The 12,499-nt window shown below is 57.1% G+C and overlaps 1 protein-coding gene across 13 annotated transcripts in view; it reads right to left on the reverse strand.

Annotated features, from left to right (window-relative positions):
- Positions 1–780: 780 nt before the first annotated feature.
- Positions 781–12,499, reverse strand: part of RAP1GAP2 (RAP1 GTPase activating protein 2) — a 56,949-nt gene continuing 45,230 nt past the window's right edge. For 10 of the 13 annotated variants that reach the window (XM_061469907.1, XM_061469905.1, XM_061469916.1 and 7 more), the window contains 15 exons: positions 12,099–12,152; positions 11,872–11,955; positions 10,754–10,854; positions 10,006–10,135; positions 9,746–9,901; positions 9,107–9,178; positions 8,699–8,785; positions 8,461–8,595; positions 5,206–5,343; positions 4,730–4,848; positions 4,320–4,433; positions 3,762–3,879; positions 3,325–3,451; positions 1,887–2,156; positions 781–1,309 (listed from right to left, as the gene is read on the reverse strand). In XM_061469907.1, the coding sequence (XP_061325891.1) occupies positions 1,047–1,309; positions 1,887–2,156; positions 3,325–3,451; positions 3,762–3,879; positions 4,320–4,433; positions 4,730–4,848; positions 5,206–5,343; positions 8,461–8,595; positions 8,699–8,785; positions 9,107–9,178; positions 9,746–9,901; positions 10,006–10,135; positions 10,754–10,854; positions 11,872–11,955; positions 12,099–12,152 (1,968 nt within the window). In that variant the 3' untranslated portion in view covers positions 781–1,046. The remainder of the gene's footprint in view (positions 1,310–1,886; positions 2,157–3,324; positions 3,452–3,761; positions 3,880–4,319; positions 4,434–4,729; positions 4,849–5,205; positions 5,344–8,460; positions 8,596–8,698; positions 8,786–9,106; positions 9,179–9,745; positions 9,902–10,005; positions 10,136–10,753; positions 10,855–11,871; positions 11,956–12,098; positions 12,153–12,499) is intronic. The other 3 variants (XM_061469906.1, XM_061469912.1, XM_061469913.1) reach the window with 1 other exon arrangement.

Consider the following 12,499-nt stretch of genomic DNA (forward strand, 5'->3'; position numbering starts at 1 on the left):
AGTGCCCGTGAAGCTGTTCTCTGCCTTCCCACTACGTCTTTTACCCCTTTAATTTGGTTCCTCTGCAGCCTTTCCTTTACAGATAAATGACGTGCACAAGTGGGAGCTCCGATAGGAACCTACCAGTGAAGTTATCAGATAGATAGCCCCATGCAGAGCCTCAGGGAACAGAGCCGACTCGGTTTGGCTTTGCTCTGGCCCAGGGGAGGTGATGGGGAGAAGGGAGGTGATGGGGAGGAGGGAGTTGATGGTTTGCTTCTACAAGCACTTCCCCCAGAGAGCCGCATCCTCCGGGGAGCAGCCACGGTGGCTGCCTGGGGCTGCTTCTAGGGGTATAGCTCTACAGGCACCTCCTAAATCTGGCTGTGGGGTACTCGTGTGCCTCTGGGAGCTCCAGCCGTGTACAGGTAGCTTTGGCACCCAAAGTTCTGTGCTCATGAGGAATCATGAACTCAAAGAATTGCTTTCGCTTGAGATGGAGGACCTTATTTCATGGAGGGGTTTGCAAAGGTCATGGACAGTGGTAGGGGGCAGGGAGCATCTCTGCAGTGTTTCTTTCAGAAACCTGGTAAGGGAAATCTATGAGCAATGGGAAATTTATGGACAGACCTCAGTAAACTTTGGACAAAATTCCATAAAAGAGCAAAAGGATTTCTTGGCATGTTGAGAGGTATTTTTTGGAAAAGGGCATTCCAGGGAAGTCACCTTGCAGAATCCATAACCCTCATCTTTTAAAATAAAGAAAAGCATGTTCAGAAGTAGCAGGACAGATTCTGCAAGGGGGGGGGGGGGGGGGGGGGGGGGGAAGCAGCCTAATGCCATCCAAATCACTGGAATTTTATGCGACCCAACCTATAAGGCAAAGCAGAGCCCACTGGGTGGATTCACTCTGAGTACCAGTGCTGGTATTTAGATATAGTACAGCTTTAGCTTTGGTTAGCCTTTTCCTGTGCCCGTGCTCAGTTTCAGGCAGGGAGAAAGCAGGGAGGTTGTATAAACCATCTCTGGAGCTGGCAAGAGAGGAGGCGCTGCCCTCGGTCACCAGCTCAGCGCAGGACCGGTTCACATGCGCTCCCTTGTGCCAGACACTGAGCACGTACGGAGCGAGGGGCTGCATCTGCCCAGCAGCTGTGGTGTGGGTCGTGAGCTGAGGGGGAGCCCGGGGGCCTGGGGAGCTGCTGCGTCCATGGTGGGGGTTCACCTGGTGGGAAGGTGGCTGGGTCCTGCCGGGGCAGATCCCGGCGCAGGGGTGCAGCGCCCGCGCTTCCCACAGGATGGGGGAGTTTTCCCTTGGTGAAACAGAAATTCTCTGCAAAGAGAATAAGAAAGAGGATAAAAGTGTTGGAGCACAGAGCGGAGCGCAGCGAACCCCGTCCTCCTCCTGCAAACCCCGTCCTCCTCCTGCACAGAGCAGAGCGCAGCAAACCCCGTCCTCCTCCTGCACAGAGCGGAGCGCAGCAAACCCCGTCCTCCTCCTGCACAGAGCGGAGCGCAGCAAACCCCGTCCTCCTCCTGCACGGAGGGGGGTGCAGCAAACCCCGTCCTCCTCCTGCACGAAGCGGGGTGCAGCAAACCCCGTCCTCCTCCTGCAAACCCCGTCCTCCTCCTGCACGGAGCGGGGTGCAGCAAACCCCGTCCTCCTCTTGCACGGAGCGGGGTGCAGCAAACCCTGTCCTACACAGTGGCGCTGATGGTCACAGACCTGTCACCAACCTCTAGTTATTCTTACTCAGTGTTGCCCTCATCTTCCAAGAGCATTTAGGATGCTCTAAGATCATTCTTGGTCACATATTTAACCCTAGGCAGTGCAATTAGCCAGTGTTAGCTGCACACACCCCTGCCCACAGATGGGTCACTCTGCACAGCAGCGCATTCCGGATGCTCACCTTGTGCAGGGTCAGGACTCCTCCTGCTAATGGCTCTGATGAAAGAACAGAACAGGAGATGAGTTGCAAAGGAAGGGGTGAGAACTCGTGAAACCCCTTCCCCACCCTCACCCCAGCCCTGCCCCACAAAAGGGGATGGGCAGGATGCGGCCACGCTGCACCCCATCCTGCTGGAGCCACCGGCACTTACCGAGCTGGAGCTGCTGTGGCTGAGCTTGTCAAAGCGAAACTTGAGGTTTGAGCGGGGAGAGTTCCTGTTCTTTATATCTGCTGGTGGGAGGGGGAAAGCAAGTGGAAAAACCATCGCTGTGAACAGGAATATCTGTGGAAGCACAGTGCTGACTGACACCCGCCAGCCAGGAGCTTCAATAAACCGCCGCACTGGTACCAATATTGAGTCTGTTTTGGCGGAATGTTTGGCAAAATCTGTACATTAAATGTTTTTGATGGAACAAATTGAGGCTTAATTACATTTCAGTGGAAATGCCACTGAAAAGGCTATGGGAAATGACTGATCCATGTAATGTATGGGTGGATTTTCATGTTCTTGGCAGGAAAAATACAAAATAAACACTTTAAACATTAGAAGGGGCTGGTTTGATAGTTCAGAAAATCACTAATGAATAAGGAGGAGGACCTGTGGGGTGCTGAGACACAAAAAGCCAGACAGACTGCGTTCTGCAGCACGGCTTTCCCCATGTTGTTCCAATTACAGAGCTGTTCAGGGTGGGACTGTGCCTCCCCGGCTGTTTCACAAACAGCTCCGATGTTCCGAACACCAGTCCATTCTGGTGGTGGTGGCTCGGCAGCGCTCAGCCTGTGGGGATCTGAGAGAAGGGGCGAGCGCTGCTCACCCCCAGCCCATTAACACAGGATACACCTGCAAAGGGCCATTTGTGCCAGCTCTACCCTGTTGCACATGGTCCGGCTGGAGCCGGCGGTTGGCAGCAGGGTGATGGAGCCAGGACCAGGGGAAGCTGCTTGTTTATTAAATAAGGAGTGAGTCATGGCTGGGTCCTTGGAGACAGTGAGTTTCCACGACTACTGCACATGCCAGTTGGGGAGAAGGGAGGAAACAAAGCCGCAGCAAAAGCCACCTCAGTGCTCTCATTTAGAAGGGAAACGAATTCCCATGGAAATACAGAATAAAGCACATGGGGCCACCTCTTCAGAACAGCCCATCAGAATCAGGGTTTAGGGATGAGCGAGGGCTTGTCCTGCATCCCGTATGGGGTGTCCATCCTGCCAGTGTGAGTGTGTCCACTGCTTCGTCCCATCACCTTCAACAGCAGCCTGCAGCTCAGGCAAGCCTCGGAAGGGATTCTCCATCCCAGAGTCACAGACCCCATCCCGGAGCTGCAAACCCCATCTCTGGAAGACCCAGGAGCTTCCAGAGGCCCCAGGAGTGAAGGCAGTGCCGGGGCTGCCCATGACCCACCTGTGGGGCTCCTGCTCATGATGACAGGGGTGGCCGCAGCCGCCGCGCTGGGGCTCTCACTGCCGGGCGAGGCGCTGTACACAAACACGTCCTGCTTGAACGGTGATGCTGTGGAGGGCTGGCTCCCCTGCACCGGAGAGACCACGGCTGCATCCCGGCCACTGAGCCCCATCACCCCCCGCCATGGAGAGCAACCTGCTGGCCCCGTGTGCTGAGCACCATCCAGTGCACTCCAGGGCTCATGGGGTCTCCCACCCAGCTCTCCTCCTCCCTGAACATGGGAACAGGGTTAAACCCCTTGACGCCAGCGGGGCGGAGGCACCCGGGGGCGCTTCCTGCACACAGAGATGGCCCGGGGGTCTGCGGGCAGGGAGCTCAGGGCCATGTGGAGCTGCGGGTCCCAATCCCGAGCACGCCGCGGAGGGCTCGGTGCCTACCACGCTGTCGTACTCCTCCAGGGTCTCGCTCTCCCCCGCCGTGCTGCTGAAGCTGCTGGTGCTGGAGGAGGAGCGGGAGATGTTCGTCCTCCCGTTCTCTTTCAGCTTAATAAATGGCCTGGGAAGAGGCAAAACAAAACGAAGGGCATGGAGCTGTCTCTTGGGAATCTGGGTCCTCGGGCTACGACAGCGGGGACAGCCCCTCCTGCACGCCCTGCAGCAGAGCAGCTCCATAGGGATGAACGAGTGGGGTGCTTCTGTAAACAACCACTTCCAAAAGCACGGGGTAGAGCGGTTGGTGGGAGCCGCCACAGAAACCCCAGGGGCAGGCTGAGCTCCCTGCTCAACCCCTGCCGTGAGGATTTAGCAGCCCTTGTCAAATGCTGTTCTTTGCTCTTTCCAGCTATTTCCAGCCCATAAAGGAGCTGTGCTCATGAATCACCAGGATCCGATTTTTCCCCTCCCTGAATTTCAAACTTATTTACAGTAAAAACTGGAGACAGTTTTGTTTGACAGAGCCCCCAGTGGTCTGCTGGGCTGCAGCTCCCCCTGCCTCACCTGTCCTTGTTGGGGCAGATTTCAGGGGAGCTGGGGTTGGACGAGGTCTCAGACTTCATCTCTTGGGAAGAATGTCCCAAATCTGGTGTCTTCTGAGCGCCAGAAACACTGTCACTGGGGGCACAGAGAGACAGGTTGCATGAGTTACACCAGAGACTTAAAAAGGATGGTCAAATTATACTTCCTAACACCAAATGCTAAACTGAAGGAGTGACAGATGCTCGCCGGGTACCACCACTGCGATTTAAATCAGAGGGAAGGGATCCAAGACACAGTTCCTCGAACACGGCAAAGGCAGCTCTCGTTGCTGCCTTGTGTGGGAAGGGGAGGCTGCACCCACCGACAGCTCCTCTGACGTTTCAGGTGCAGCAGGGGTTTCTGTCCTTAGTGACGGGCGATGTCACACTCACCACCTCGTCCTGGTCTCCGCCTGGCTCTCGGACCCCGTGTGCAGGCGAGGGAACAGCCCCGAGCGGCGCTTGATGGGGCTCCTGGACTGGTTCTTGGCTGCAGCTGCTGGAACTGGAGGCTGAAAGCAGAGAGCAGGCCAGGTTGGAGAGCAAAGCTCCTTCCTACAGGCCGAGAAGACTGAACATCCTGTGGGGAATTACGATGCCTGCAGCTCTCATCTAGAGAACATGTAACACCAGAATCTCCTTCGTGTGTCGGGCTGGAGGCCCCAGGAAGCTCCTCTTCAGCTCTCCCACAAAACAAGCCCAACTTGACCAAAGCAGTGGTAAAGTCACGCTGTGATCAGTGACCTCCTCGCCCTTACACTTGCTGCCATGCAGGGACAGCCAGACCCCGTCAGCACGTGCAGTGCCCTGCCAGGCCGGCAGGGACGGACGGAGGGACAGCGGGACGAGGGGACAGCGCCCGCGCTCACCGAGAAGGTGGTCTTGGTCACCTCGCCGCTGTTGTGTGCGATGCCACCGCTGAGGCTGCCCGGGATGCTGCTGCCGTGGTGCTTCTTCTGGCTGCCCACCATCGTCTCCATGGAGTGGCTGCGCACGCGGATGGCTCTCTGTGCCGGAAGGGACAGGGGACAGCAGGTCACCACCACCCTGACCCCAAAGCCCCTGCCTGGCCCCACATCTGCCCCAGGCGCATCAGAGACCTGGCCAAGCGCCAGCACGCACCAACAGTAACCTGGCAGGTAACAGCAGCCACATTGCACTGCGCAGCCCGAGGACAAGGCACCACGGGGCTCTGGGAGCCTCACAGCCACCAAGTGAACAGATTTCCCTCCATTGCCTCTGTGACACCACACGTGAGAGCCAAGGACTTCAGCTTTGGGACTGGAGAAGCAGACACAAACCCCAGCTTCTGCTCGACCTCCCAAACCCCTCAGCAGGAACAGAGATGCGCACACCCCCCTGTGATTCTCCCTGGACCCGGAGAGGACAGATCCAACACAGAGCCTCCTGCCTGCACCTCTCCTGCATGCTGATGGACTCTCCAACCTGGCCCGAAACATCCCCAGAGCTGGAGGCTGCCCAGCTGCACAGCAGCACTTCTGCTCTCAGCATGCTCATGTTTGACAACCACATTCAGCCTGAAGCTCTGCTGCTGCTGGTTTGGCCCATCCATCTCTGTGTGAGACCTGCAGACGGCATCATCCCCAAGCAACCACAGACTCCCTGCTCCTTCCATCTTCATTTCTCCCAGTCAAGCAGCCCCTTCCCTCACCCTTCACGTCAGCCACGATCCCCTGGGCTCTGGACACTTTCCTCCAGCCTGCCCTTGTCTGAGCCACGTCACCAAGTTTGGGCACAGCTTCTCCTGCTGCAGCCCCACTGCTGGACGCAGCAGAGCACCCACCACTACTGCTGCTGTATAGAACTCCTCTTGCAGCTCAATCCTATGGCCAAAGATCTGTGTCCTTCCAGCCCCGGCCAGGGGATGCACTCCCCACACAGCCTGAGCTCATGCAGCAAACCGCAGCCTCTGCCCAGCTGCCCTGGGGTATCTGTGTCCATTTTGGTACAGGCTGGGTTTCACAGGAAGGAGATGCCAAGGCCTTGAGCCCTTGTTCCCTCTGGCTTCACTGGATTGCTGGAGCTCCATGGCTGAGGGATGCCCACAGCTGGACATGCCCTGCCCAGGCACGGAGAAGGGGCACCAAGTCCAACCCTGCTCTGTAGCAGAGCCTGGAGATGTGCCGGGCTGGGTCTGGGCACGATGGACTTACAGTCCCCATGGAGCTCCCTATGTGCCCGTAGGGACCAGCAGCCGGGCTCTGTGAGCATCAGCAGCACGAGCTGGAAGAGGGCTGCTGTAACCTGTTTTGTCTCAACACTGTTCCAAGCAGAGCTGCACACACTGGAGGCAGAGACCTTCTGCAGATCCAAACTGGGTGCTTAAACAGGACCCGAGCTATTTTTAAAGGCTCCTCTCAGTTGTTGTCCCAAGCACTTACAAATACGACCACAAGTTCTTCTCAGCGTCTGGCACACGCCAGGAAAAGAAGCAGTGAAATGCACAAGTTATAAAAAATCTATACCCGTATTTGAATTCCTGCGGTCGCCATAGTAACAGGAGCCCAAACCGGACCGTGATGCCAATGTGCCAGTTACAGCAAAGTTCTCATCGCAGCTACTCCCTCTGAATTGCGGCTGCACTCTGCGCCGTGCCACGGCTACCTCCTCCAGCCCCTGAACCCCCGCTCAACGTAAAGGGGTTCGGGAGGAAACAGGCCATCAGGGATGTCTGGAGGTGCCCAGCACTGCCCCTGCTGCACTGGCTCCAGGGGTTACTGGCCCTGCACTTGGGTGAGGAGGAGCTGCAGCCCCAAATTCCCACTGAGGCCCAGCCCATGCTGGGGACGAGGTCACCAGGACAGCCCCACGCTGTCCCTCCTGCCCGTCCAGTAACAAGCACCAAGCAAGAGTCCATCAGACCGGGTTTATTGGGGTCAGCAATTGATACAAGTCAGTGTTGCAGGCAGAAGGAACCAGTCGCTCTCTTTGCTGCCAGGGGCTCCAGTGGGTGCTGTGCCCTGCAGCAGGCGGTGTCTGCCCGGGGCTGCGGAGCTCTGCAGGCACCCAGCGCCCTGCTCTGCTGCCCTGAGCAGCCGGTCCCATTGCACAGCCCAGGAAGGGGCTGCAGGCTGCGTCACGGGTGCTGCGGGGGTCAGGTCTCGCCCCTCCCAGCCCCGGTTCACCACCTCTCCTCTCCCTGCTCACTCTGAAGCACGCGGTGGAGGACATAAGCGAGCAAGCAGCTCAGCAGCCCAGCCCAGGCCATGGAGCTCCCCACCTGCCCCAGCGCACCCTGCAATGCCGAGAGAGCAAAGTCCACTTTCGTACAGGAAGAGCAGGCAGAGAATGATCATTTAACATCGCCTCAGCCCCTGAAGTTGTTGCTGTGATGTACAACTGCCAGCACCTCCATTTCCCCATGTCTCATAGCCAAGGGGCACATCTGAGCCTCCAGCATCCCTGCAGTGTGGCCAGGAAGTGCTCACCCCTCCCCTGCACCCAGCACAGGATGAGGTGACCCATCCGCCACCCACCAGTGCCCATTGCTCTGTACTGCAGAGGAAACGTGCCTGTCCCTGCTCACCCAGGCAGTGCCTGAGCTCAGGGGCTCCGGTGGACACCCACCCATGGGCACAGCCTGGATCTACACACACCAGCCCTGCCCAGCTCCCCATCACTGCTGCAGCCTCACCAGAGACCTCTGGCAGTGCTCACACCCCAAGACTCAAGTCCCCACTGCTCAGTGGGTCACTCCAACAGCGGCTCAGAGTTTTCTCTACATCATTTTATCATCTCCAACGCACTCCCCCTTCTCTCCCCTTACACTCACCCAACCCACCCAGCACACCCAGCAGCTTTCCCCTTCTCCAAATCCAGCACCTCCCATTGTATCTCCTGTCATAAGCACCACACCAAGCACCTCTCATCCGCTGCCACCCCTGGGCATCCTTCCCCCCATGCTGTCCTGCAGGCTGTGTGCCACAGCAAGCCCCAGGGACAGCCAGCAGCCAGGGGACACGAGCAGGACCTGCCCTGCAGCTGTGGACCAGGACCCCTCTGGAGGGTCCCCCTTGTCCCCCTGCACCACTCATCCGCATCCTCCTTTAGAAGGCGCCTTGCCAGCCCTGGGTGCGTTTCATGCTGCAAGGGACGGGGTTTACCTTGAATGACTCCAGAAAGCCTCCGTGACCCCCGTTCTCCAGCTTGTCCTCCTCAGGCCCCAGCCCCAGCATGGTCTGTGTGTGCCCATGGAGCTCGTCGTGGAGGTTGTCCAGCAAGGCAGCCCGTGTCCGGTCCTGGGGAGCGAGATCGGGCTCATGGCACCGGCCCGTGGGACAGGGATGTGGGGCAGGAATGGCAGGGGCGGTCCTGCCGGCAGGGACACGCGGGCAGCATTACCTCCAGCTTCGCAAACTTGTCGGACTTGCAGCAGGCGTTCTCGGCATTGATGAGCTTGGTCAGCAGGAACTCGCGGAATTCGGGGCTCTGCGGGGCACGGAACCACAGTGGAAAACACCCCAGCCATGAGAGCCTCCATCTCCGCTATGGAGCTGCACGGGCCCCAGACTGAGCTCACAGCACCCTGCAGCCCCTCCAGACATGGGGCATTGGCTCGGGGTGCCCTCCTGCACTGGCCAGCACCCGTACATGGGCTGTGCCAGCACAACCCCTGACCCTACCACAAACCAGAAATACAAACAAATGTATTCACACCCCCGAAGCCATGCAGGCGTGCTTGGAAACATCTCGGACATGCGCACGTACTTCTTTTATGGCTTGGAACATGCTTCCTGCCCCGGCTCTTACCTTCTGGAATACCGGCGGGCTCGGCAGGGGCGGCCCGAAGGAGGGGACATCTTCCCGAGCCGTGACCGACACCTGCGGAGCCAAGAGAAGCGTCATTCCAGTGGATGCAGCCCCAGCAACAGGGATGTCCCTCTCCTGGGGTCAGCCAGTGTGGGATGGGAGATGCTCAGCCCAGCCCCTAAGAGTGAAGGGACACATCAGAGCTCCTTCCCAGCTGCCTCTCCTGTGCTCATGAGGGGGCAACCCATACCCAGCTTTTTATATTTCCTTCCCATTCGTTCTGTTTTCTTTTGTGTCTCTCTCAGAAACCAGACCAGCGACAGGGTTTATGCCACCTGCCCTTGAGCGATGCATTAGACAGGTCTGAGCTGTTCTGAGGCTTATTCAGATACTGAGCAGCATCAAAAATCTTTAGCAAATGAGCAGGCTACTATACATGCACATAGTTCATACATGTATGTATACCCACACATTATGTAACAGTGTGCACATAAATATACATGTGTGCATATATGCGTGTTTAATATCCACGTCCATAAGCTGTGTGGGGATGATTTGGTACAGCACGGCTGGGCAGCCACCCCCTGACCTTGGCCTGAGCTGCTGGAGCAGAACCAGGCTCGCGTGAGCTTCCCCCACCTTGTACGCCGTGTTTTCCGCCTCGGGGTTCTCCACCTGCACCACAATGTAGGCGTGCAAGAAGTTGGAGGCGATCATGTCTGGGACAAACGGCGTGTTCTCTTCTTGGAAGATAATTGCCACGATGTCGTTGCCAATGTGCCTCTTCCTCTGGAGCTACGCGGAAGAGGAGAACATTTGGTGGGTAAAGCCCGGCGGCGCTGCTCCCGCGGCAGCAAGCGCCAGTGCCGGGTGCTGGCGCAAGGAAGCTCATCCCTTACTTGCTGCGTGTCTCCCTCGGTAAAAGGCAGCTTTGTAGAGACATGAAACATTATCTCCCTGTCCCTGAACACGGTGTACACGGACTCTGCTCCCGTCTGCCCGTGGCTGACATCCAGACCTCCTCGAAAACTGGAGATGGAGGGAAAGGCAGGGAGAAACCGAGAGATATTAATTGAATGCTTCGCAGAGAGAGCAGCAGCTGCTGGAGGACAGGGAATAGAACCAACTGCCTCGTTTGTCTTTGTCTGGTAGCGAGCAAACGGCAGAGAACAAACTGTGCATCCTGTGCGGTAATGGCACACCACCACAGCCTGCTCGGCACGGCAGCGCCGAGCCAGCGGCTGAGGCTGCCCAGCAGCGGTGTCAAGCACGGCGGTGATGGGCTGCCCTCGGCCATCACCACCAGCCGGGGCTCTGCCCGTGCCGTGGCCGCTGCAGCAACCAGGCTGGCATCACACCGGGTCCGAGCGCATGGCACTGGACAGTGTGCACTCCCGTACAGAGCTGCCCTCATCTGCGGTGACTGCAGCCGGATTTTCTCTGCAGAAGGAATTCGCTCCCTCTTGGCAGCTCCCGTTTCTTTAACTCCCCCAGCTTTGTCAAACAAGCCAGAGCTATATTTGCTTCTGCTTTGTACATCCCGCTCAGGGGGGAGGTGACTTCTGTTCTTGCACCGTGGATATTTTTACATATGACATGGTCTCTTGCTAAATGTTTTTGTAAAATCAGTCTTTTTATTTAACTTACCCTTTGAAGTCCTGGAGCGTTATGGTGTCTCCCAGAAAACTTAAGAAGTTCTTGAAGGCAGCGCTCTCTTCATTATTGCCAAACAACTCCTCCTCTTGGGTCTACGAAACACAGAGAGCATCTTTTGAGAGCCCCAGCTGTGCCTGTTTCCAGCAGCCAGTTGCTCCTCTGCCATGCTACAGGTGGCACAGACACAACCATGGACACCACGAACATAGGGGGCCCCTTACAAGGGTGCCTTCCTCATTTCACCCTTACAATCAAACCTTCCTATCAGCAAAGTGCCGCAGTAACAGAGAAAGGAACCACCCTGCCACAGCTCTGCTTGGTGGTTTCTGCTTGGGCCACCTCTCCCTGCCTGTCCACACCTCCTGCCCATCCACAGGGTCTCCAGGAGTGCCACCAGCACCTTGTCCCAGGGTGCCACACACAGCCACAAGCTGCTCCCCTGCTGGCACCACTGTGCTTGCCGCGGGCTGGTCATCACCCACCCTGTCACCAAGATACCCAAAGGTGAAGCTGCTGAGAGCAGCTTCTGACCAGCAGCGAGGACCTCAGGATAATGTTCAGGAAACACCAAAATGCAGATGAATTCCCCACTGGAAAATCCAAGTCTTGACCATCCCTCGTGTGCTACATTTCAAAACAACGGGACTTCAATTGTGGCCTTGCATGAGTCACCCTACCCAGAGTAAAATGCAATATGCAGAGATAATTAGAGTGCCTGTCAGAATAATCCTGTGAGTTATGACACACAGCTGCCTCTGCACTCCCCATCCAGCATTCCCACCTAATGACAGCCTTTCCAGCAAAAGCATGTCTTCAGAGCCCGCAGTCCTCCAAGACAAACGTAACTGTTTCACCGTCTAAACATACATCTGATTAAAATACCATCCCTGCTACAACCCATTCTCACATCCCCTGCTCCTACAGCAGCCTGTGGGCTGACTTCCGCGCCGAGGTTCCTCAGTCACATCACTTTTCAATGAGCCGGGGAAACATCTGAGCGGTAGGGAACGCGTTATTGAGGACACCGCGCAACGCGGCGCGCTGCACGCGGCAGGATTAACTCCGCTTGTGAAACACAGACACGAGAGGACGGCGCAGGGAGCCCTCACCTGCCGGAACTTCTGGTAGATCACACCGAACTTGAACGTGTTGTTGACCTCGTGCTCATCGTAAGACACTATCATCTGGGAGGCCTGGGCAAAGCAAAATGTGAATTGTTTCATTGATGTGCAAAAGAGTCTCAGGGCAGCTGCTGGATCCTGGAGGAAAGGGGAGAATTAACCCTACCCAGCCTTCTCTGATGGATATGTGACTGACCTGGGGTAAGCGAGCTCACCTTGGGGTACAGAACTGGGTTGAACTTCAGCCCAGAGGCGTCGTCGCAGAAGGCCTGTGTGCAAGGGGGAAGAGCAGTCAGTGCTGGACCCCTGGGTGTGGAGGGGACGTCCCTGTCCTGCCACAGCAAGGCTGGGAATGTCTCATAAAGGAGCCAAATCCAGCCTCTGATTGCAGGAGCTGCCCTCTTTGCACCCTCTCAGTGGGATGCTCAGTGGCCTGGTTGGTACCCGATCGAGGATGCAGCAAGACAAGTCCCATGTGTCTCCATAGGTCAAAGGTGCTGACATTTCCTCCCCTCTTCCCCCACATATCAACCAGTGACCTGCCCAGAATCGGTGGGAAACCCACAGGGACAGTGCATATCACCAGCCACCAAGGGCCCCTGGTCCCAAGAGCCCA

Source organism: Pezoporus flaviventris, unplaced genomic scaffold (assembly GCF_033815535.1).
Source record: "Pezoporus flaviventris isolate CSIRO_AGI_PZ_B2104156 unplaced genomic scaffold, CSIRO_AGI_Pfla_v1 ptg000063l, whole genome shotgun sequence".
Classification (NCBI taxonomy): domain Eukaryota; kingdom Metazoa; phylum Chordata; class Aves; order Psittaciformes; family Psittacidae; genus Pezoporus; species Pezoporus flaviventris.